Source organism: Musa acuminata, chromosome BXJ3-6 (genome assembly GCF_036884655.1).
Source record: "Musa acuminata AAA Group cultivar baxijiao chromosome BXJ3-6, Cavendish_Baxijiao_AAA, whole genome shotgun sequence".
NCBI lineage: Eukaryota > Viridiplantae > Streptophyta > Magnoliopsida > Zingiberales > Musaceae > Musa > Musa acuminata.
Genome location: NC_088354.1, coordinates 31,011,185 through 31,036,416, shown reverse-complemented (window position 1 = coordinate 31,036,416; position 25,232 = coordinate 31,011,185). Strand labels below are relative to the sequence as shown.

The following is a 25,232-nucleotide window of genomic DNA, read 5'->3' as shown; positions in this document are numbered from 1 at the left end:
AACTTTATTATCTTGCATGGACTTATACTCCTGATTCATTACTTAGATCCACTTATCCAAATTGGAATCCTCCATGGCTTAACGGAAGTTGATTGGTTCATCTTCCATTATACCACTACTTGCTTCATGGTTCTGGAGAAATATCATATAATCATTTGAAATGACACTCCTCCTTTCCCTAGTGGATCATCGCAAAGGTGCTAGCTCTTATGGCATGGGTTCTTAAAGATGTTGAGTTTTCTCCTCATGAATAATCTCCTCATACTATATGGGAGTTGAAATGACTATATCCTTTTGAGGTATTGAATTTACCACATTAGTGGAAACTATATGAATTGGATCAAACTGAACCAATTCTTCCTCAAAAGTATCTTTTCAGTATATAATAACAATCTAAATATGCCTATAACTTTCACATCTACTAATTTTCTATCCCCTACATAAATGAATCTCTCAACATCATTGAGCCTTCAGTAGCTCAAGCAACCCTACATTGAAACACTGATGTTAGTAGTTGCACCAAAGTCTAACCATAAAGTGTTTCTAGGTACTGAAATTAAATTGACTTCAAAATAAACCAAAGTAAGAGACGTACCCTTTTTATCACCCCAAGTATGATATTTGGCATCATTCTTTAAATGCCTAGATTTCTTGTAGAAGAAACAAGTATCATCCTTATTTTATTTTTTCTATACTAGACCCTTATCAGCCTTATTATTTCTATATTTATATTTTTTTTTCTTACCCTTATCTTTAGAGGTGTTAGCCAAGTTGACACTTTCAGTCTTTTCTTGCTTCAGCCTTTCTTCTTCTTACACACAATATGAAATGAGCTCATTAAGAGACCATTTATCCTTTTGACAGTTATAACTGACCTTAAACTGATTGAATTGTGTAGGGAGAGATATCAAAACCAAATAGACAAGTCCTCTGATAAGCTAAGCTTTAATGCTTCAAGCTTTGAAGTAAGATTAGACATCTCCATGATGTACTCCCTTATATTTCCTCTGTCGTTATACCTCATGGAAAACAAACTTTAGTGTTTGTTTCCGTCTTATCATTTTTAAGAAAATGCTTTTCTATTTTGGTAAGAAAATCTTTGGCCTTAGTAATCTCTTCGGATATCGCACCCCTAAAGGATTTCGGAATCTCACGCTTAATGATCATGAGACTCATACGATTAGACCTGTCCCACCTCTCATATGGTCTCCTTTCATCATGAGTACTATTTTCCATAAGAGAAGCAAGTTGGTCTTCGCTTAGTGTAAAGTCTAGATCCATGCAACCCAAAACGATCATAATGTTTTCCTTCCAATCCTTAAAGTTGATTCCATTTAGAACTGATACTAAATTGAGGTTAGTAGATATTGTTGTAAGAGAACCTAAATAAGAGAACAATATACAACCATAAATTATGCTCATATATATTACCATAAACTTAAGTGAATTCAAATAATGATATAACTCATCTCAAGATAGCAAGTGCAATATTAATATCTTATCTTTGAACTTCAATATTAATTGCTAGTTGTAGGTAATGATCAAACACTAATAATAAGATATATCAAATGATAAATCCATCTTTGGATTGATTTATTATTCACATGTACAACTTTATAATTATCACATGTTTATCATTATAGGTGTGTATAGAATCCTACTAATCATAACTTCTTTTGAGCCAAATAATTTCCGTGTGGATATAAATATATATTATATTTAATATTTTAATAAGAAATATCACACATGAGAGGTCACTTTGTTAACTTCATGCATCAAAATACTCAATCTAATATTAAATAATTTTATAATCACTAATTGAATTTGAACCATATTAATCAAATTGGTTTAACTTAACAATCAACTTTATAGAACCAATATTATGTTTAAACCAATTATTAAATTTGTATAGATAAAATCCAAAGGTAATTAAAAATAATAATAATTATAATAATAAATTGGAAGATACACTACAGCAAGGAGGTTTATGCAGCATGAAAATGAACAACAATAGGAGCTCTAATACCATGTGTTGTGCTGAAGAGGAAAAGACATAAAAATAAAAATCTCAAATTGTGAAGCATGCTACATGTGTAATTATATAAAATTATCATCTTCTTCGACGACAATAAAACCATAGCTAAAATACTGATGAAAAGCACCATTTAAATACATAAAAAAATAAGTCGAGACATACAGTATAAGAAGGCTCTATACCACATGTTTGAGAAATTTAACACATCAAATATGAATCAAACATATTTTATAGAACCAAAATCAAATTTTAAAATATTTTCATAAACACTTATTAGAACTACAATAATATATATGAAATCCTACAATAATTATAAAACATATTAACACTGAAACGTATCTAATGAATCCATTAGAGTATTTTGATTTAATTGGTGAATTAAACTTTCATATCGACGAGATAAGTTAGGAATATGAAATATCTTGACCATTTTTATAAATAAGGTTATTGATATTACAATCGAGAACCATAACAGTATTTATAGAAATAGCTCAAAATGTTTCATATTCCTAATTTGTCTCGTCGTCAAATTAGAAACGTAACTGATGGTATCCACACAATTAAATTTTATAATAATTATACTCCTTAATCAAATAATATTATTTTAATTAAATTATTTTAATTTTGACTAATCAAAATAATAACTTAATTAATTACACATCCTTAAAATTCTAACAGGTGTATCTCATTCTACTTGGGGTCTTCAGCCTCATCATAGATAGATATCAGAAACACATAGGGTCTAAAATTGGTATGTCATTTGAGAATTTTTGTGAGGGTAGAAATTGAAGAACACACTTTCAAGATCATAACGATCTCATGGGTCATCCAATTTCCATCTAACATTATGAAATTAATAACGCCAAACGTTAAGTACCCATTAATTGTTGGGAATAATAATAACTCCTCCCTCTCCCTCGCCTCCGTCTCTCTTCTCCTCGGCAAAGCCATATGTTGCTGCCCTTGAAGCTCATCAACTACATAGTGCCCATGCTTGCCACCGCCATCCTCCTCCTCCTCCTCTTCTCCCACTACCTCGACCTCCCCTCCCTCTCCTCCCCCGTACCGATCTCCACCTCCGTCCGCCCCAGGGGCCCCAAAGCGGCCTTCACCGATCTCGTCGCTGCGTTTGAGCTGTGGGACGCCGAGGTGGGCTGCGCTTGGTTCCGGGAGAAGCACGCTGGATGGGCGACCAACGCCTCCGCGATACGGCCCGACGACGACAACGACGAGTGCGCTGCAGCAAGGATGAGCCACGTCAGCGTGCTCGTCAAGGGGTGGACTTGGATCCCGGACAGCATGGATGATCTTTACCCGTGCCGGTGCGGGATGACCTGCATCTGGACCAAATCGCCCGTTCTCGCTGATAATCCCGACGCCGTGTTGTTTGAGAGCGTGACGCCTCCGGCGACGGTAACTCCAGTCGCCCAGATACTTTAGCTTTGTGAGGAACATATAATTCATGCGAATTTGAAGATTATCCTGGAAAATGGCATATACAAATGTGATCTTTGGTGAAGTGGTAGCTTTAGAAACCAAGTCGAAGTACCCAATGTACCGATATTATCGCAATTAGTGCTTCTGCATTTTTGTTTGATGAGTGAAAGTAGATCTTGTTTTCATATATCTCTTGCAATTCAGATCGGTTGTTCTTAATATTGTCTTTTGGTAGCCTTAAAAATCTTTCTGATCTTTTGATTCCTTTCTGACATTTAATAAGGACTGTGTAAAAAATTAACAAGACAGATATACTTGGTGGATAAGAAGGACAAAGAAGAATTCGACAAGGCAACATAACCATCACGGCAATAGAAACTCTAAACCTGGGCTGATGAAGGTGTGCTATATGTAGCGACCAAGCCAAATTAGGCAAAAACACCAAATCCACAATCGCACACATTCAGTCGGTTAGTCAATGTTTTAAACCCACCTTTTATTTATCCTTCCCTGATTATGTTCAAAAAGTCAGCAGAACCCATTGATCATACCAGCTAGGTGATTCACTTTGCAATTGATACTTCAAACTCGTTGATAGTCTTTCGTCTTGCTTGACATCCACTTTGGCTCCCTTATCTCTTCATATGATATCCTTGTCAGTGGACACCACACCTGCTATGTCATCAAATAATTTTAGTATCTCCTATCTAACAGAACTTTGTACGCGAATCATACAAGTTGATTTGAAATTTCCACAAAATACACAGACAACTTTCTGTGAGGGCTGGTTTCATTAAACATGCAAGTTGTTCGAACAACGTACCCGTAGGAATATGAAGTATTTTTCACCATAGCAAACAATTAGCGTATGGCAATCTTCAGAAACATCTTTTGTTCCTGTTTTTACAAAAACATTACTCTTCCAAAATTCTGTCCTTATTCATGCCAATGTGCTGCTCTATTTGATAACTTTTCCTTGCTTTGCAATTTCATTTGCTGCAGTCTTTTTGTACCTATTACTCACTGAAACCTTGATCTAACTCTCTAATTACCTTGGTAACCAGACATTGTACCAGGATCCTCTTTGTTATGTGTACATGCCAACTTTTATAATAAAAGAAGTTCTATGAAATGTGCCTGCATCCTCATATGGACGGACCACTTTTTTGTTTGCTGTAAAAAACCCGGAATTCTGTCCCGCTGCACAAGGGAATTGAGAATCCATGATCAGGGGAAAAAATGGGCATTCCAAATGAGATGCCTATAAAATTCGTAAGTACAAAACGGTTCATTCTTAATGTGTGCACCAAAGAATGACGATGTGTTTTATTTTGCTCATAGAAATGTGTATCAATTTTTAGGAAACGATATACATTTTCCCCTTCCATTTTTGCTTACTGATTCTGAATAAAAAACCTTGCCAAGATCTCTCCATCTTCAATGAATAGGTGATGGATCAGCTCGAAGAATCCACTTGTTATATTATATCATGAATGATTCTAGAATTGTAATTATAAAAAATATTCAAAGTAATTGATTTGTTTTTGATACATTCGCTAGACAATTTCCCAGAATATTCATTTGGCAAGTTATAAGATTTATTGTCTATAATTTTCTCAATTGTTCATAAGGAGAGCAAGCATTGGCACCACACCATGGTTAATCCTTCATGACCCATATGACCAAGGTTCAATTTCTTTTCTTGCAGAAGGTTATGACCCTCCCTATACTTGTATTGGCAGGAGACTCATGTATTGGGCTGAAATATTTTTTACTCAAATCTAGTACAAAACAATTAATGCATCTTTGCTGCTGTATACGGCAACATATTCATGTTGAGCACTTGATATGCAAGAATATTTATGAGCTTTGTACATTTCTAGATTTCTAGTACCCTTATGCAACTTATGTTTACCTTTGTTTTACCAGAGGAAAAAAGGTGATCCACTACGTGTTTATATGGATCTTGAGGCCAGTAGAAAACCTTCGGGTTTCGAAGACATATTTATTGGTTATCATGCCAAGGATGATGTGCAATCCACATATGCAGGGACTCTGTTTCACAAGAGCCGAAATTACCATGTTTCATCTCAGAAAAGAAATGTGAGTTATCATTCAGACTTCTCAAACACTTCTTTTACTATTCTTGATGTTATTTGTCATCCTAATAGTGTCGTAAAGATTTGCAACCTACATCTTGTCATAGTTGGTCATCCTTATAGCTATACTGTACACTGGCTTTTTCTATTTGCTCAACTTTGGTTCTATGCCAAGCAACAATTGGAGCATTTATATCTTTGCATGCCTGAAAATTGATGCTTGTTATGAACACCTAAACACTTGATAATAGACATGGGTAGGATGCATTTGTGTAGAGCATGCCTGAAACTTGTGGACAGTGTGCTTCATGACATACGTACTTACCAAGTAAAGATAGAGCACATAGTGGTAGCAGCAGTTTTCACAGGACCAATACTCGTAAACATCATTTCCCCATATGAGCTACCATTTTATTCTGTAAATTTTCGTGGACAAATGGTTTTTAAACATGCATCGAAAATGATAATATTTTCTCACTTTTTTCATTTCCTTTCAGGACGTCCTTGTGTATTGGTCTTCTTCAAGGTGTCTTCCCCAAAGAAACCAACTTGCAAAAAGATTCCTTTCCCTCATCTTTCACCATTCTTTTGGTGAATGCCTGAACAACGTTGGGGGTCCTAATGCTGCACTTTCTCTCTATCCCGAGTGTTCCATGAGTGAGAACCCAGTACCTCATTGGTGGGACCACCTGCATTGTGCCATGTCACATTACAAGTTTGTGCTTGCCATCGAGAACACCATAACCGAGAGCTACATAACAGAGAAGCTCTACTATGCCCTGGATTCTGGTGCAGTGCCCATATATTTTGGTGCACCAAATGTGTGGGATTTTGTCCCTCCACATTCTATAATAGATGGGTCCAAGTTTAGTTCTCTAGAGGAACTGGCATCCTATGTAAAAGAACTAGCAGATGATCCGATTGCTTATGCAGAGTACCATTCTTGGAGGAGATGTGGTGTGATGGGCAACTATGGGAAGACTCGTGCCGCCAGCATCGATACGCTGCCGTGCAGATTGTGTGAGTTGATAAGCAGGAAAGGTGGAAGGAATGCCAGATCATAGTAAGGTTGTGATCTGTGGCCTCAATTCATAAATTGTATGCCTTATAGTGGTACCTACATCACGATCAAAGCATCACAGGTCTACAGATAGATAGGTTTTCTCCTATTCTTTAATTTGTCCTTCTTTTTATGCTCTTTAAAATCAGTCTTATAGTTGTTGTATAATAACTATTGATAGAACAAATGACATGAGACACCTGTCAATGTGTAAATAATTTGAGATGCAAAGTAAATGGGTTCAGCCTCAATGGCCAAGTTGTATTTAGCATGCCAAGGAGAGACATCTCCATACTTAGCAAGAACCACATTTATCCGCAAATCATTAATCCTATTATCAAGTATAAGTTAATCCTCTTATTCTGAAGGGCCAATTTGGGAATCTGTAAGTTATCAATGTAATCAATTCAAATATTTAATTTAAAAATTAATTTTTATTTCTTTACTTACCATTGTAACTTAGGAAATATTAATCTTGTTCCTTGTTTGTTATTAGGAAATGATTATTAAGCATTCCAAATAGGATGATATCATATTTGTTAATATATTAAATAGAAATTGAATCTCGAATTTTGATGATAAAACTAATTGATAGAGTTTATGATATAATCTGCGTTTTTGAGTAACACAGAACTAGCTTCGATCATGAAGGGACAGTTAAAACAGGAAGAATCAATGTTGGGCCTGAAACATGTCAGAAGATTGAACGTCGAGCCGGAGGATCGGTTGACATATCGGTAGAAGGCTTTGTGCCATAAGTTCGGGCATCGGGCCTAGAAGAACGAACATTGTGCCAGGGAGATTGGAGTTGCGGAGGTCAATATGTCGATTGGGCAAAATATTGCAAAAGAGGAGGATGCGTCGAACGATTGGACAAAGTGCCGATAAACCAATGACATGCCGGAAAATATTTGATTAACACTTTATAATAATTGATTAGATGAAAATAGTATTAAGATTTAATTGAGTTGGAATTAGGCCAACTCAATTAGGGGAGCCATTGGGACTAAGTAAATCAAAGTTGTGCCAAATGGAAGGCCCACTTGACCACTTGGAACCATGCTAAGTGGTGGCACCGCTTGAGGCTCAACCTCAATAGAGGTTTGGGCGGTGGTATAAATGTTGTCAGGTAGTGGTACCATTAGAGCCCAGTCTCCGAGGCTCTATCAGGCGATGGTACCACCAGACTGGGTGATGGTACCGCCCAGTGTAAGTGTTGTAGGTGGTAGTACCGCCCAACATAGGTGGTGGTACCGCCAATACCCCGAAAATTGGGGATGAGACACTTTTAGGTTCCAAGTTTGAATCCATTTGGGGCCTATAAATACCCCTCTCATCCCTATTCAGAAACATAAGAACTGAGAACAAAAATAAGAGAAAATTCTGTTGTAATCTTATGAAGTTTTCCTCCTCTAGTCTAAGTGTGATTTCTATTTAGAGAGACGTGAGTGGGGGTATAAAGATTCTCTCCTGAGCCTATTAAAAGGAGAATAGAGTTGTAAGAAGATGATTGGTCTTTGCCTATTAAAGGAAGACCGTTAGTAGATGCCGGTGGCCTCGACGGAAGAAAAATTGAGAGTAGATATATGTCATGATAACCGAACCACTATAAAACTTGGTTTGCATTTACTTTAAACACTTTAATTTCATTGCACACTATCTTAGTTAACATCTTTCTGATACGTTTTTTCATCGAATAAAAGTTTTTCAAATCGGTGATTTTAATGAAAGCACTAATTCACCCTCCCCTCTTAGTGCCAACTCGATCCTAACAGAAATAATTCATATTAAATAAATATAAAAATTAAGATAAATTTCTCTACTTTTCTTGAAATAAAAGTTTTAGTTTTTATTTTAATTCTTTAAATGTTGAAAGTTTTATAGTTTGAAAATATTTATTAATCCGTCAAAATTTTTGTTGTTATATTAAAATCTATGAACTGAAGTTTTTATAATATTCTTGAACCCCTACTTAAGTTTTTTTTTAGATTTAAACATGATAAAAATTTACATGATTTATGTATTAAATATATGATATTTCATAGTATTACAACTTATTTTTTAATCTTATCTGGATTAAAATTTTGTTATTAGATTAAAATATGTTATCTAAAATTTTTAATATTCTTTGATCTGAAATTTAAAATATGTTATTCTGAATGGTTTAAAATTTATTTTACTAGAGTACGTTGAAATTATACATATGTTGAAAGTATGATTTCTAATTCTTGTTGAATTTAGAAGATTATTTCCTTGTATCGAAGCTTATCTCCCAATCTTCTTTTAATGTGTTATCATGTATATATATATATATATATATATATATATATATATATATATATATATATATATATATATATATATATATATATATATATATATATATATATATATATATATATATATATATATATATATATATAATGACTCTGTTTTTTATAATGCCGTTTGTATTTTTACGAAGGGTGATGCATATGATGTCACATGCCGATTTGTGGATTAAGTGAAGGACAAAATGGTGCTTCCACGATATAAGACCCATGCAACATCGATGTTGTTTTGAATGATCTCGACTCAACATTTTGCCTCAAAATTTTTGTCTTAGGATTTGTAACAAATGACTTGAAATCAACAAATTCTTCTATATAATGTCAAGTCAGCTCCACTCTCCCTTTGGAACGTCGAATGGATTATGTTATTACGATATCCGATTTGTGACGAGGACTTATTAGATGGAGCAAAACCGCTATTTGCTTCATGTTAAATACTTTTTGTGAGTTCTACAACCAATTACTTGTATCGATATTATGTTTATTAGCTGCTTATTTAAAATCATGTACTCTTATAGTTCTCACAACTTCTCCTTGAAGTTGTATAAATGTTTCAAACAGTATCTGCGTTTGGCGTCATGAAGCAAATGTGCAATGGCCTCTACTCATCTAAACCACTGATTGAGATGTTCAAATCCCTAACAAGTAAGAAGATGAACCAATTCCATATATTATTGTTCTCCCTCTCAACTATTGTATATGCAAATGAAAATATTTGATTATTTGGGTCACTTCTCATAGCAATCAATAGTACAACTTTTGATGTATAACTTGTATGATATCCATCTAGGCCTATAATGTGCCTACATTACAGGAGTGAATCATTCCAGCAAAGCTGATATAGAATCCACGGAATTTATCATTTTATTTATCAAATCTAGAATTGAAAACACATGTGCTCCCTGAATTTTTGTTACATATCTCCTCAGAATAATTCTATAATAAAGTATATTCTTCCTAAACCTTGTGTATTGGGATATTCAATATATATTCTTTTTGAATTATTGACTTCAACAAATTACAGATTCATTTTAATTCTATCATAGTATTTATCGAGCTAGAGGATTATCGAATGATCTCCCATATGAATATATAGCATTCAAAGTTTTCACTTATAAAGATGACTCTTGTTGCTTTTACGATGCATCTATCATCAATCAAATCCAATTTGGCATACCATCCTAATCCTTTCTTTATCGTCACTTTTATCTAATTTGAATCTAATATAACCTAAATTATATTAGTCTAGGGTGATTTCAGATCAGTTAAATAAGGATTAGAGATTAATTCAGTTAGGTTCTAGTAAATCGAGTTTAATTGGATCGATTGAACTATGATTCAAGTCAAATGAAGACTAATTTGTATTATTTGATATTGATGATATTTGAAAGAGATGATTTAAATATATTATTTCATCCCGATATAGACATGACTAGTATGACATTATGTTATTCCATGCGAGGGCAGGTAGGGCGATTCCCTTCGGGGATTAGCGGACCGTCAAACATAGCGGCTGGACGATTCCTCCATCTGCTATTGGGAGGAACGTGTCCCTACTTTGGTGGGTGAGAGACACCACTCCATCCACTATTGGGAGTGTGATATAGTTTGCCTCCATCCGCTGTTGGAAGAACACAAACTCATCTCGTAGGATAAAGCCTCTCCATCCGTTGTTGGGGGAGTGCTCCTTCGGGTATTTAATATACGTCAATGAGATGATTGATTTTTGATCATATATTCATTTTGAGTTGACTTTTGGGGTTCCTACTCAGCATTACTGAATTTTCTTTATTTTTGATTTTCAGAGCAGCTTCCCACTAGTACTAAATCGGATTCCAATGGAAAGCAGACCTTCCTCTACCGCTAGGTAGAGCCACTTGGATAATTCTTCGAGTTAACATTACTATGTTTACCTTTCTACTTATGATTTGATGAATAAATAAATTATAATAAATATTTATAAATAATGAATAAAATGATATTTATCTACTTGGCTCTAAATGTATGGAAAGATATGATCTTGAAAAAAAAAAATCTGGGATATGACAATTGATCCTCAATCCACTTTCACACTTTGGGTCTCCTAAAAAGTTGTAGCAATTTTTTGTATATTGCCCAACACTTCCCTAGCCATCCAGTCACACTTGAGACTGTTTAAAATCAATCAAGGAATGCTCAATATAGCTATCAAAGTAGTCAACAAGGGTGATACAACCAACTTGAGATAGCTTAGAATCAACCCACTTCCGTTGTATTTGTTGGGTAATACCATCTAAGATCAAATTATCTCTTCTATTGTTAAGAATATCTGAATTATAGATATTGACCAAACTCACCATGTTGATCAAGATCTACTTGAATAAAACATTCAAAATCCTAATAGAGACAACTAATCTATTGTCATAGTTGCAGTATCAATTATATCTTTTCTTCCCTGAAGATATCTCGAGATCTTTGTGGAATCTATGTATTTCTCTAGATATCTCCTTCATAGAATTTGTGGCCTACATTATTGCCTCCCCTTAAGGCTAGATATCTTTATGGAGGTTACGATGTCAACTTGCCACTTAATGGGACCTTGAGGGCAACGAGATTCTTTTCGAGTTTTACGTAAGTAACAATCGAGATACCCCCATTTGGTTAGCTATTCAATTTATAGTTTCAAATTATAATAATATATAATTATCATGATTATAATTTCTATGAAACTAATAATACTTTGTCTTATCTCTCATGCTAGGAGACTTCATAAGTTAAGGAGAAATCCCTTATTGGTAGCATGTGGACTCCATGAGGAGCTTTTTTTATGGTTGATTGAGAGGGATTTTCTTCTTTAGTTGGTTTTTTTTATTTATTTTCTTCCTCCCGACTAGGGATTCAACTACAATATACTTATTTGACTTTTTGTAGGAACTCTAGATAGGTGATCAATGAATTTTTAGCAATCAACTAAAATAAAAATTGGTAGAGGCTAGTAACGAAGGCTAGGATGAGAACTATCTTTTTCTTATCAGGCTGTAAATATTTTAGACCTCTTTGGTAGCTAATAGTTAATATAGTTAAGCTTGAACTCACTACTGAGTTACTTAAAAGAACTTATTGAGTTTAAGGCGAGGCATGTGTACCATACTCAAACCACACCATACAAAGATGTTGGGCAAGATTAACACATGAGTGTTGTATATAGGCAATTTGAGACACAAAAGTCATGACATGCTTAGTAGAGTTCGAGCTTTCCTCAGGGGTTTCAGAGTAGGTAGGTGGAATGCTTAAATGAATTAACTCAACTCTAATGTCTTGCATAAATGGGGATCACATGCAAGGCTTGTACTATGTGGGTTCCTTTCTCTACTTTATATCTTGCCTTAGTCTTAAAGGCATTGATCAATTCAAAGAGTTACTCCTTCACAACGAGAGGCAATTCCTCTCTTAGAAAGTGATAAGGGGAAAGTACCTCACAAGGAGCCTTTGGCAAGATTGATTAAGAATCAATAGTGATATTGGAAATAACCTATAATAGAAGTATTATTGGCCTCCCTATTGCATGAATTATACTAATTGTGGAAGGAAAAGTATGATGGTATATATCATTCTAGTCAAGATTTAAACTTGCTGAATCATGAAGTTTTTTATGATCATGGTGATGGTGGGTGTATTGATTGGTGGAGGAACAATCATCAAATAATTATAAATGCATCTAAATACTAATGCCCATCATCGAAACCGAAGTCAAGATCAAGAAAGCAAGGTCCTTCAAATATGCTTATGAAGTTATGATTTAATTATCTTATAATATGTTGAGCCTTACTTCTAGCCCTAATCTGCTATGTTAAATTTTGGTTGATCAACACATCAGGGATTTAGATACAACTTAGATCCTCCAAAATTGCATCGGAGGTATACCCACAAAAGGCCCATTTGATACTTAAATTGGTAGAGCTAGAGGATTTAAGAAATAAAATATAGAATATTCGTTTTAAATGAACTAACAAATGTACTTGAAATCCTTTTAGAATGAGATTGGTAACCATTGCAATAAAACAAAGAGTTATGCAAAACAGTTATGTGAAATTATCGATCATTATTCAATCTTAGAGATGTTATGATAACTGCATGTTGGCTTAGGTTGAAGTTAGGAGTTCTTGACAAGTGTGTCAAGGTGAATCGATATCCACACTAATACTAATGAGTTGATGCTATCATAAAATGGTTGTGTGACTAATGTGTGATATTAAAAAGATGCTAGATGGATCTAATGTTTCGTTAGATTATTTACTTGTCATTATTTTCTATCACATCCTTTAGTTGAGAAAAAAAAAAACTAATTTATATTTATTTATATAATCCCATATGGTATTTCATGGAAATGAGATAGCCTTTACTAATGTGCTTGTGGTGCTTACCAATATATGAGATTAGTAGTATTGTTGCTTGGAAATAAGTTTGGAGGTAATATGGTAATCCGATGTCACTCCCAATTTAAGTTTGGCTTGGATGCCACTTCAACATCAATCATTCTTGTTGCATTGATAATGCTTCTATCAGTCTTTGTTACCTATGTAGTTTTAGTTATGGACCTCTTAAACCCTTATTGTTTATATATATAAAATAATAATCTTTATATTTTAAAAAATATAGTATATAAGTCCCTCATGTCAAGTTTGAGTTAATAGATGTTAGAATCTATTTCATGACACGTTGACTCATAATAAATCATTAATATAATGAGACATGTAATTTAGGATTAGTGTTCATTTTAGTCATGGACATTTTAAGCCTTTATAATTTACTCGTATCTAAAATAACCCATATATTTTTAAAAACATAGCATATAAGCCTCTCCCGTTAAGTCAGAGTTAACATACGTTAGAGTATGCTTATATGAAATATTGACTTCCAATAAACCATTATTATAATGACACATGTAACTGAAGTTTAAAAAAAACTAAGACCTCCATCAATGGCGAGACTAGGCATCATCGTGGAAGCGACCACTAGCAGCAGCATCGAACCACTACTACATAGCAGGACATCGTACACACGCAACCTCTCCCACGTTACGATGAGCTCAAGAGCTTCCGATCCTCCCTCAGGTGGATGTGCGTCGACGTAATCTCTTGGTCCCTCTTCCTCCTCTTGGGCATCTTCATTCTCACCACCTCCCATTTCATCCTTCTTGAGCTTCCGATCCTCCCTCAGGTGGATGTGCGTCGACGTAATCTCTTGGTCCCTCTTCCTCCTCTTGGGCATCTTCATTCTCACCACCTCCCACTTCATCCTTTCTTGCACCCCCATCCACTGCACCTATGACATGGTGGTCTAACTTTTCCTCACCTCCGCCTCCAGCCTCTCTTACCTCTGCCTCTCCGCCTTCGTCTGTCGTTATGGCCTTCGCTACTTCCTCTTCCTTGATAAGCTAATCAGGGAGAGAGAGTAGGTGCGGGAGGGCTACATGGACTAACTCAACCACTATTTTCACCTGCTCTCCGTCTTCATAATGTTGTGCTTCGTGAGGGAGATAGCTTATAAGGTATGATAGTACTCATCAGGATCGGAGTGAGTGCCATTTATGATGGCGAGGAACGTTATGGTGGGTGATGTGGTGGCATGCGTCTTGGAGCTGACGAGTGACATCCGAGTGGAGGCATAGGAGAGAATAAAGTAAGAGGCGATAGGGACAAAGATGCCTAGGAGGAGGAAGAGAGACTAAAAGGCTACTACGTGCTTAGTGTCGGACTAATCGACACACATTCACCTGAGGCAGAATTGGAAGCTTCTGAGCTCATCGTTGGCTCGGGAGAGGTTGTGTATATACGATGCCCTACCAAGCAGTAGCAGCTCGGTGCTACTACTAATTGTCGCTTCCACGATGACATCTCCTACCATTGATGGAGGTCTCAGTTTTTTTTTTAAGCTTAAATTATACGTACCATTATATTAATAGTTTATTGTGAGTCAATATGCTATGTAAGCAAACTCTAACGTCTATTAACTCATATTTGATGGGAGGGACTTATATGCTATATTTTTGAAAATATAGATGATATTTTAGACACGAGTAAACCATAAGGACATAAGAGGTATATGACCAAAACCATAAGGGTTGAAATGAACTTTAATCCTAAATTATATGTGTTATTATATTAATAATTTATTATGAATTAGTATGCTACACAAGCAGATTCTAACATCTATTAACTTAGAATTAACGAGGAGTTTATATGTTATGATTTTAAAAATATAGAGCTTATTTTATATACAAATAAATCATAAAGGTTTAAGGGTTTTTAAAAATATAGATCCATGACTAAAATCACATGATTAAAATGAACCTTAACCTTTAATTATATTCTTCAGTATGGTTACCCTTCTCTAGCTGTTGATTTATCGATGATAATATTCTGGCTTGGTGGGAAAGGTTTGGCATTAATGGATGGTTTAAAAAGAGTCATAGGAAACCTAAAGAATATATGAATACGAATGGATGCTATGAATGTAATTAATTTTATTTAAAAAGATTTTACTACTCTCTATTACGTATGCATGGTATTAGGGACCATTCGAGTTACAATTGTATAGCTTATAACTTTAAACTAATTTTGAGGGAACCGAAAGGTTATCTGGTTCTGGTAGATTTTGGGGAATTTGGCCGATTGGATTTTGCTGATGCAACAGCTAATGGTTGTTTTTGGAGAATCAGGGAGTCGGGCCCATAGATTTTGCTGACGTAAAAGCTGACCAAAGGTGACTGAACTTTCCGTTTTAATCATCAACAACAATCATAATAATAATAACAATAATAATAATAATAATAATAATAATAATAATAATAATAATAATAATAATAATAATCTGCTGTTATTATAATGAGGGAGGCAGTCGGGTGTTTCAGAAATACTCCAACTACGTCCCTTATCAGGAGTCGGAGCAGGAATCGGGTACCATACCATACCGGGAGGAGGTGCGATAGCGGAACCATGGCGACCTTTCCTTCCCCGTATGCTGAATTCCACAATATATCTCCTCCTCTCCCTCTTGCTATTATCCCTTTGCCCCCGTCTCTTATAACACCCCATCTCCACTCGGATTTGCTATCCGCTTCAGCGGTTGTCTTATCCAGCCTCCCCTATTCCCCCTATTGCTCTTCCGATCCAAGCCCTAGCCGGCCCCTTCCTCCCATCCGCCCTTGCCATCGGCTCCACAAGGAGATCGCCGTGCGATGGAGAAGCGCTCCATCGCCTCCGCTAGAGGCCGCCCCACTGCCGTCCGGTGGTTCAAACGATGGTGCCTCTCTCTTTCTGATCTTGCAATGCGTTATTGTTTCCGAGTTGATGACGCGGTGTAATAGCAAGTGGATAATTGTAGTCCCTGCTTGGTTAAATTTATCCGATCCATTTGGATGTTTTGGTAAAGGTTGTTCGTTTCTTGTTGCTTGATTTAGGGTTCCGCAGGATGTGGTTGCTACAGGTGGGAAGTGCCACTTGTTGAAGTGGGTCACAGGTATGGTTCTATTTTTCACTTCATTTGCCTTTTCCATGTTTGGCATGATCTCTATTTCATCTAATGGAGGTTTTAGATATTTCAGCGCAAGAGATTCATTGCTATGATGTGGTTCATGTTAGAAGTTTAATTACCATGATGGATGTAGTTCGTGAATATGATTTCTATTAAATTCTTTTGATGATTCATTCTTTTGAGGGTGTAGCTGTTGAGTCCTCTTTTTACTATGCATAAAGTGGTGTGTAAGTCTTTTTCCAGTACCAATGCGTACTTTCTGGGAATATCTACCACACAACTGCTGATATTAGTGTGCCTGATTGGAAAAGTTCGCAATTTTGACTTCTTTTTAACTTTGTGGAGGTATAGATGTTGAACCCCTGTTGATCAAGTAGAAGTCCATATGAACATGCTCAAGGAATCTGTATGATTGTTAGTTGCTAATTCAGCAGTAAAGCATAACTTAATCATTGATGATAATTATATCAATTAGATAATTGATCCTTCATTGTTTGTTACTAGAGGGAATGTTAAAAGCTCTGGAAGACAAGTCCAAGGATTCAGTTGCTGAAGAGCAAAAACCTGAACCAAGAACAGAGACACTCTACCTCTGCACCTATGAAGGTTGTGGGAAAGCTTTCATTGAGTTTGGAGCTTTAAAGAAACATACACACACTCATGGAGAGAAGCAACATGTTTGTCAATACGAGGGATGTGGGAAGGTAATTGGTTCTCCTTTTTCCCTCTTTTGGTTGCTTTCGTTTTTTTGCTACTTTGTGTACCATAGTATATGTTGGTCAAAGCCCATATTGAAAGAAGAAGGCACCAAAATCAAGGTGCAGTTGAATATTTGATGGAACTTTGTTCTGAATTTATGACATTCCAATTGTATCTGTTCACATTTTCTTTTATCACATACTTTCCGAGCAACATTGTCTCTCTTCTTCGTTTCTTTCTTGTGGTTTCATCGCTGAGGATTGATACCTTCAGTTTAAGAGTGTTAGGCGCACTCACTCCAATTATTAAAGCAAGAAGATATGCACCCTACTTTGAGAATTGTGAAAGACAAACTTCGGCGATGCCATCTCTAGATAATCAACACTGTTCCACATATCAGTGATTGTCTTAGTTAATTCAGTAGTTGTCCTATTTTATTGATTATTTGATTGAAGATGACTGAAACTGCACAAAAGTAGCTACTTGAGCCTCCTAAAAATTAATCTTAAATTTTGCAGAAATTTGTAGACAGTTCAAAGTTGAAGAGGCACTATCTGATACATACTGGTGAAAGACAGTTTGTTTGCCCACATGAAGGCTGTGGTAAGGTAATTGTAGTTTACCATGATCTGGTTCATATCACATATGTACTTTTATTTTGTAATTTCATATCATTTTTATATTATTGTAATACTGATATTACTGTGTTAATTTTGTTTTAGAGTAACCTTTTTAAAATAAAATGATTAAACAAAAGGTATGTAATTGCAGGCCTTCTCATTGGATTTCAACTTGAAGTCACATATGAAAACACATTCACTGGAGAACTATCATGTTTGTCCTTACCCGGAATGTGGGAAGAAATACACCCATGAAAGCAAGTTAAAATCTCACCTAAAGGCACACCATGAAAAGGTATATCATCCTGTGTATCCTAAAAGTTTATTATCAGTACCTGTTTTTTGCAACATGCTTCTTGCTTTGTTTGGTGAACAAGTCCTGAATTCGCCTGCTAGATGTCTAACCTCCTCATATTACGTACCTTTTTCTGAGCTGTTATGCAAGATCACATCAATCTTGATTAGTAAGGCTGACACCATTAATTGATTCTTTTAATTGATTTGCATTGCTGTTACGTAATGTGTTTTGTTCACGAACATGCAAACTACAAACAAAACAAAAAGATTATCAAGAATCTCTTATCAATTATTGATATATGACATTATTGTTTGTAAAATTTGGAGTTGTCTCCACTAAGATCTTGGAGAAACTTTGTAAATGGACCATTCTTTGACATAACAACTAAGTTGTAAATTAAGTTGTTTCCACTAAGTCCATCTATTGTTCTTTCGATCTCATCCAAGTTGCACCTCAGTTAGGTTAGTTATCTTCTCTGAAACAGATTCCTTACAACTGAATATGGGAGTATGTACTCTTTCAAAGAGGTTTGCCTCTTGACCTTCACTAAAATTTCATATCATATCCCTCTTCCAAAGCATTTAGGCGTTGGTTTATCATATTTTCCATTATTTTTGGTATACATAAAACAACTACAGCAACCTATGTTAAAATTTTCAACTATCATATTTTCCATTATTATTATTTTGACACTGATTCAAATAACATTTGGAGTGATTTGGTTTTCGTTTCTTTCTTTTTTTTCATGCTGCCTTTTTTTCCTTCTTTTGTCTAATTGTCAGGAAAATATTCCTGTTATTTTTGGTCTAAAACAAATAAAAGGTTTAAATTGGTGTTGATCAACAATAAATATAGATGGAAATGGAGAACAAAGATATAAGAAATGCTTTCATAAAAGTGCAAACTTTTATGATTGGCTTGTCCAGCCTAATTAATTATAGATTTATGGGATATAGCTAATTCTGGTTATTTCCTTACTCCATAGGTTACTACAGTGGAAATGGTGAAGCGCAAGCCAGCCTCGGATAAGCCCCATAATACCTCTAAGTCTGCTGCTACTGCTTATGTTTCTGCCTCTGCTGAGCGTCGTTTTGCTTGTCCATATGAAGGTTGTGGGAAAGCCTACATCCATGAATATAAACTGAACCTCCATTTGAGAAAGGAGCATCCTGGACACAATCCAGTAGAAAATCGCAAATCTGCTCTTTCTATCGACCAGACCATTGATGAACCTAGTAATCAAGATGCATACACCACAAAGGGTGGTATTGGCAAGAATTCTAAAAGACGCAAACCCAATCTGACACTGCTGATGCCTCCTGCCAAACTTCCAAAACGAACAAGACCAAACTTGGTACCGCTGGATACAAAGACTGTCAAGAATCACATGCAAACCAAAGAGATGTACGAGGAAGATAGCCAAGAAACAGAAGAAGATCGAGGCAACATCAAGACGGATGGATGGAGTCACCATGATATGAACGACGATGATGAGATGGAGGCTGTAAAGTGATGTGTATATATTCAATACTTGGCTGGGTGGGCAGATAGATTTTATCTTACATGTAAGAAAGGAACTTCTGCTAGAAAGTTAAATTTGTATCGGGGATTAATTAGCCATACCTATTTGTTGCTGGATCTACTTTTTGATCGATCCAGAAATTCAATTATCAGTGTTATTACATGCATTTATAATCATAATAAAGCTGAGATATGTCTTGATAACAATTTTATATCTCTACAGTGTCGGAATCGAGGCACAAGGTTAATATACCAACGAAGGACGCTGCAACGTCCTGAACAGTTTCTATTCGTTCTGGCAGTATATGTATCATTTTTGTTGGGCATTTTGCAAGAATTTGTCAAAAGATAAGAAGGCAAAGTGTAGCCCAAAAATGATAATAAGATTGAAAATGAGAAGTATTTTACAAATTATTTTTATTATTTTATTTTTTATTAGATTTTATTTTATCTTATTTTTCTTGCTGGTTTCATTCTGAATCGACGAAAGGACAGACAGACAAAGAGGTTGGGCCGCTGACAATAAATAAATAGAATAAGGGATTTTTATGATTAAAAAAAGGATAAATAAAGAGAACATAAATGCTAGAAAACACGTGCTTCACACCTCTCAGGATAGTTCAGTATGCCAGACGAGCGGCACCACGAATCACCTCCACACGTGCTTCACGTGTGCTCGGCATAGTTACCACGCTACAAGACCACGGATTACCTTCCCACATCATTCACCAAATGAGCTATACCGTGAATCGTGCACATTTACTCCCTTTCCCTCACTCAACACAAGTGGTACCACGAATCCTGCATGGTTTCTTCGTATTGGAGAAACCCGAAGAAAAGAAGCTGCGGGGAGGAAGAAAGATGGTCACTATTTTGAAGTACTCATGTGTAACAACACTCTCGGTTTATTCATAAATCAAAGGCAAAAAGAAATTTGAATTGATTTGGTTTGATGAACGTTTGGACATGTGGTCATAAAATTTTGAAGTCAAAGGATAATTATCGTATCATATTGATAAATGATATTAAAGTCAATATAATAATGAGCATGAAGAATTATACTCAGAATGATTATAAGTTACCTTTAGACAATGATAAAGATGTTAATTCTTTGAATGGACGAGATTAGAATACCTTTAATTTAATTTCACATCTGAAATGAAAAAAAAATTAAAATTAATTTATAAAATTTAATGTATTATTATTAATTTAGGCTTAATTATTTTGAGTTGTATGGCAATTGGTCTATCAAGCTAAACATCATATGTAACATAAGGTCTACTAATTCTAACACCTCTAGTTTGGTCACCTATTGGAAGTAAGAAAAAAAAAATTAAATTAGTTTTTTTTAAAATAGATAAATATATTACTATTAACTTGATGTTGGAATAAAGTAAAAATTAATTTTTAACTTTTTTATTCTCAATGCAATATGAATATTGGATCATTAAATACTTATAACAAAAGATGTCACTTGGGGTGCTTGACCAAGATGACTCAGTTGACTTGCACTATGAGTATTTTGATTTGTCCAATGTGCCATCCAGGGTCTCATGTTCTAACACCCTATTCTAATCCCGCTTATACCTTATATGCATGATTAAAATATAATATCACTTTTCAATTCTTTTATTGCTATCAAGGAGTATGCAATCTTAAAAATAAAATATATTAATTTACTTTACTAAACAAAATTATAAGGTTCCTCCTATACACAATGATTTTGACACCTGTACGTAATTATAACCTCTAACCAAAAGAAGAAAAAAAAATCTACATAACATGTCCAAAAGTTATATACAAACAAATGCTTATAGGTCATCGTCCATATCAGTACTAGCATGGGCTCGCATATGCTCACTTTTTGACCTAATCAATAGGGTATTAGTATCTTTGTCTATAAAATAGGGTTTATAGTGAGTAAACACTCAGTAAGTATAAACCTTTATAATTTTATTTAAGTGAGAATGTATTATACCTTATATATAATATTTTAAAATCATCGACAGAAGATACTTAATGGTAAATCCTTTCATCCTATTACTTCTTTAGTAAGTATAACGCTATAATTCAGAATGCTTATATGCACATATAAGAAATAGTGAATTCATAAATTTCTATACCTCGTATCATAACATATATATATATATATATATATATATATATATATATATATATATATATATATATATATATATATATATATATATACACTCATTCACCACATGTTATAGTATATACATGCATTACATATCAATTTGAGAATCTCAAATTGGGACACTCATAACTCTATGTACCTATCTTATATTAAAGTCATACCAAAAACTTTAGAATAATAAGATATTTAAAATATATTAAAAAAATTAAATATAAATTTAAAGTTTAAATTACTCAAAAGTAATTGAAAATATCAATTTATAATCTATAAAATTGAAATCCTAAGTATAGCAAGGAAAGATTAAGTTTTTCTTACATAAACCTTCTTTAGAGTTGGGGTTTCCTAACATGCATGAGAAAAGTTAAGAGAATATCTAAAGAATAAGAGAAAGGGTTATAGGTTATTTGATTAGTAAAAGAGGATAATGTTAAAATAAGATAGAGGTGCTTAAGAGGTTACCTTGAGGCCTAGTGTTTAATCCCATTGGACCCTATTTCAAGTTTTTCTTTTCTTTTCTTTTCTTCCTTTACTAATATAATTATAAGGTTGTAGCAACTTCAATTGATTATAATTTAGTTTGATAAAGATGATATTTTTGCTCTAAATATATCATTCAATCTTACTTATGTATCTCAACATTTTTAATATAATACTCTTTTTTATTTATAATTTCATTTAGTTTTTCAATACTCCATCCATGCCTAGGTAGTTATTATCCTGTATATATATATATAGGATAATATATATAGGTAGTTACTTTATATATATATATATATATATATATATATATATATATATTAAAACTTAAATTTTTTTACTTTAATCATGATCAAACTTAAAATTCAACTACCACTTCTAGCCACTATTTGCATACTTATTACCATAACTTAACATTATATTAAAGTTTGTTAGCACACTTCTTGATGCATCGAAGGGCTATGCCTTCGTGCTATAAAATATTCTTAAAGTAGATATTGATGCTTATGTATACTCAATTAAAGTTTTATAGAACATCATGAATAATATATTTTAGGGAGCATGTAGTTTAACTTTAAAAGTAAAAAATATGAGCATCATTTATTATATTTATGAAGCATAGACATCACAAATCATATCACTAAGTGAGGATAATATATACATATTTTTTTTATTTTTACTAGCATACTACTTGTAATTTAATGTGTATGAGACTCGGGCACTACAACCCTTCCCTCCTAATAAAAATTTTATCCTCAAAATTTTTTATCTGAATAGCTCTAGATATTTCTCTTGCATCCCTTTTTCTCTTTCTCAGGTTACTTCCTCTATTACGTGATTCCTTCGTAACACTTTGACTAAAGCAATCTTCTTATTACGAAGTTTTATCTCATTTTTATCAAGAATTTGTATAACTCATTCCTTCTATGTTAAATCTTCATCTAATTCTATTAATTATTCTTCCAGAATATGAGAAAGATCTGAAATATACTTCTTCAATGTTAATACATAGAATACATTATGCACCATTGCTAATGTAAAAGGTAAGGCTAGTCTATAGGCCACATCACTAATTTTATCAATAATTTCATATAGTCCTATATATCGAGGACTTACCTTATCTTTCTTTTCAAATCTCATAACTCTTATTAGTATCACCTTTAAGAATATTTTATCGCATATATCAAATTTCAAATATTTTCTCCTATTATCGACATAATATTTCTATATGTATTATGCTGGCTTCATCTTTTAGCGAATCTTTTCTACTATTTCTATTATTTCTCTTACCAAATCTAGCCTTAAATATTTTCTTTCATTCATCTCATCCCAAGGTGACCTACACTTTTGGTCATATATTGCTTTAAATGATGTCATCTCAATAGTTGTTTGGTAACTACTTTTGTAGGCAAACTCTATCAAATATAAATATTTGTTCTATGATCTCTTAAAGTTCATGACATAATCTTTTAACATATCCTATAATATTTGAATGATTCTTTTTTATTAACCATTTGTTTGAGAATGAAAAAGCAATGCTAAAAGCAAACTTTGACCTCAGTGCATTATGAAAACTCCTCCAAAATCTTGATATGAATATGAAGTCTCTGTCTTACACAGTGGACACGGGCACACTAAGGAGTTTAATTATTATCTAGATATATAATTGAGCATATTCATCCATGGAATATATAGCACACATAGGTAGGAAGTGGGCTATCTTAGTCAATATATCCATAAAAACCCAAATTTGATGTCCTTTGCTAGTCATAAGCAACCCTATACAAGATCTGTATCGATCTCTTTCTATTTTCATTGGGATATTTGCAATAGATTTAAGGTACCTACTAGTCTATAATGTTCTATTTTGATTTGCTGATATGTGAGATACTTTTTAATAAATTAAATAAAATATCTCTTTATTTTTAGCTTCTCTTTCAGATTCCTATATAACATAATTGTTTTAAGATACACTGAGTCTAAAGATAAGTATTTCTATTAAAATTTCTTATTTTAGACCAAGCTCTTCTCATACACATAATTTACCCTAAAATTTGATTACCCCTTTATTAATGTAAAAATCTTTTCTTTTCCCTATCTCAATCGCAGACTTCAATCGATTCAAAGAAGGGTCCTTGACATGTAACTCTTTAATTTTCTCTAAAATGGTTAGCTATAGTGATAGCATTGTCAATCTTCTAATTAAACATTTAAAGATAATCTTATATTTAAATCTTTACATAACTACATGGAGAGGACCTTTAACTATTGATAAGATAGCTAAATTAGTTAAGTTTCTACTCGATGTATCAATAACTATATTCACTTTCGGAGGATGATAATTGAATATCATAATCTTTTGTTGTCTCTTATTTAATTCTTTTTTAAGTAACAAAATATTTCAAGCTCTTGTGATTAATATATATTTGGCATTTATTTTCATAAAGATAATGTTACTGAATTTTTATGAAAAACACTATTGTTGTCACCTCTAAATCATAGGTTAGATAGTTCTTCTCATAATGTATTAGTTGTCTTAAGGCATAAGTTATAATTTTATAATTCTACATCAAGACATATCCTTGATCATTTCTAGATATATCATTATACACCACGAATCCTCTTAATCCAAATGGAACAATAAGAATTGAAGCTGAAATCAATCTCATTTTTAGTTATTAGAAACTATTTTCACAAGCATTAATCTATTCAAATTTAATATTTTTTCTTATTAATTAGGTGAGAGGTGATGTTATCTTAGATAATTCTTTTACAAAATATCTATAATAACTTGTTATGTCAAGAAATCTCCTCATTTTCGTTATAGTATTTGGCCTTAGCCAGTTACTAAGTACTTTCATTTTGGTTGGATCCACTTAGATCTCTTCCTTGAATATATTATGCTTGAAATGCTATCTTCTCTAACCAAAATTCATATTTTTTAAATTTTATATATAATTACTTTTTTTCAAGATATTTAAGT

At 33.8% G+C, this 25,232-nt stretch overlaps 2 protein-coding genes across 3 annotated transcripts; both read left to right on the top strand.

Annotated features, from left to right (window-relative positions):
* Nucleotides 1-2,918: 2,918 nt before the first annotated feature.
* LOC135640623 (alpha-(1,4)-fucosyltransferase-like) lies at nt 2,919-6,882 on the top strand. The gene is made up of 3 exons (XM_065155279.1): nt 2,919-3,448; nt 5,402-5,575; nt 6,069-6,882. Exons 1-3 carry the CDS (start codon nt 2,987-2,989, stop codon nt 6,633-6,635), a joined length of 1,203 nt encoding a protein of 400 aa, XP_065011351.1. The 5' UTR covers nt 2,919-2,986; the 3' UTR covers nt 6,636-6,882.
* Nucleotides 6,883-15,872: 8,990 nt separating this feature from the next.
* Nucleotides 15,873-19,821, top strand: LOC103988984 (zinc finger transcription factor YY1). 2 transcript variants are annotated; one of them, XM_009407687.3, is made up of 6 exons: nt 15,873-16,245; nt 16,403-16,461; nt 16,981-17,180; nt 17,694-17,783; nt 17,947-18,090; nt 19,079-19,821. In XM_009407687.3, exons 1-6 carry the CDS (start codon nt 16,181-16,183, stop codon nt 19,604-19,606), a joined length of 1,086 nt encoding a protein of 361 aa, XP_009405962.2. In that variant the 5' UTR covers nt 15,873-16,180; the 3' UTR covers nt 19,607-19,821. The 2 variants fall into 2 exon arrangements, with proteins under 2 accessions (XP_009405962.2, XP_018682736.2); XM_018827191.2 differs by having other exon boundaries at nt 15,873-16,312.
* The last annotated feature ends 5,411 nt before the right edge of the window (nt 19,822-25,232 follow it).

Bases quoted from the DNA above. Each gene is read 5' to 3' on its own strand.
- LOC135640623 (XM_065155279.1), top strand. From the start codon at position 2,987: ATGTTGCTGCCCTTGAAGCTCATCAACTACATAGTGCCCATGCTTGCC. The intron at 3,449-5,401 runs GTAACTCCAGTC...TTGTTTTACCAG, and splicing joins GCGTGACGCCTCCGGCGACG to AGGAAAAAAGGTGATCCACT. The intron at 5,576-6,068 runs GTGAGTTATCAT...ATTTCCTTTCAG, and splicing joins TTTCATCTCAGAAAAGAAAT to GACGTCCTTGTGTATTGGTC.
- LOC103988984 (XM_018827191.2), top strand. From the start codon at position 15,939: ATGGCGACCTTTCCTTCCCCGTATGCTGAATTCCACAATATATCTCCT. The intron at 16,313-16,402 runs GTGGATAATTGT...TGCTTGATTTAG, and splicing joins ATGACGCGGTGTAATAGCAA to GGTTCCGCAGGATGTGGTTG. The intron at 16,462-16,980 runs GTATGGTTCTAT...GTTTGTTACTAG, and splicing joins CTTGTTGAAGTGGGTCACAG to AGGGAATGTTAAAAGCTCTG.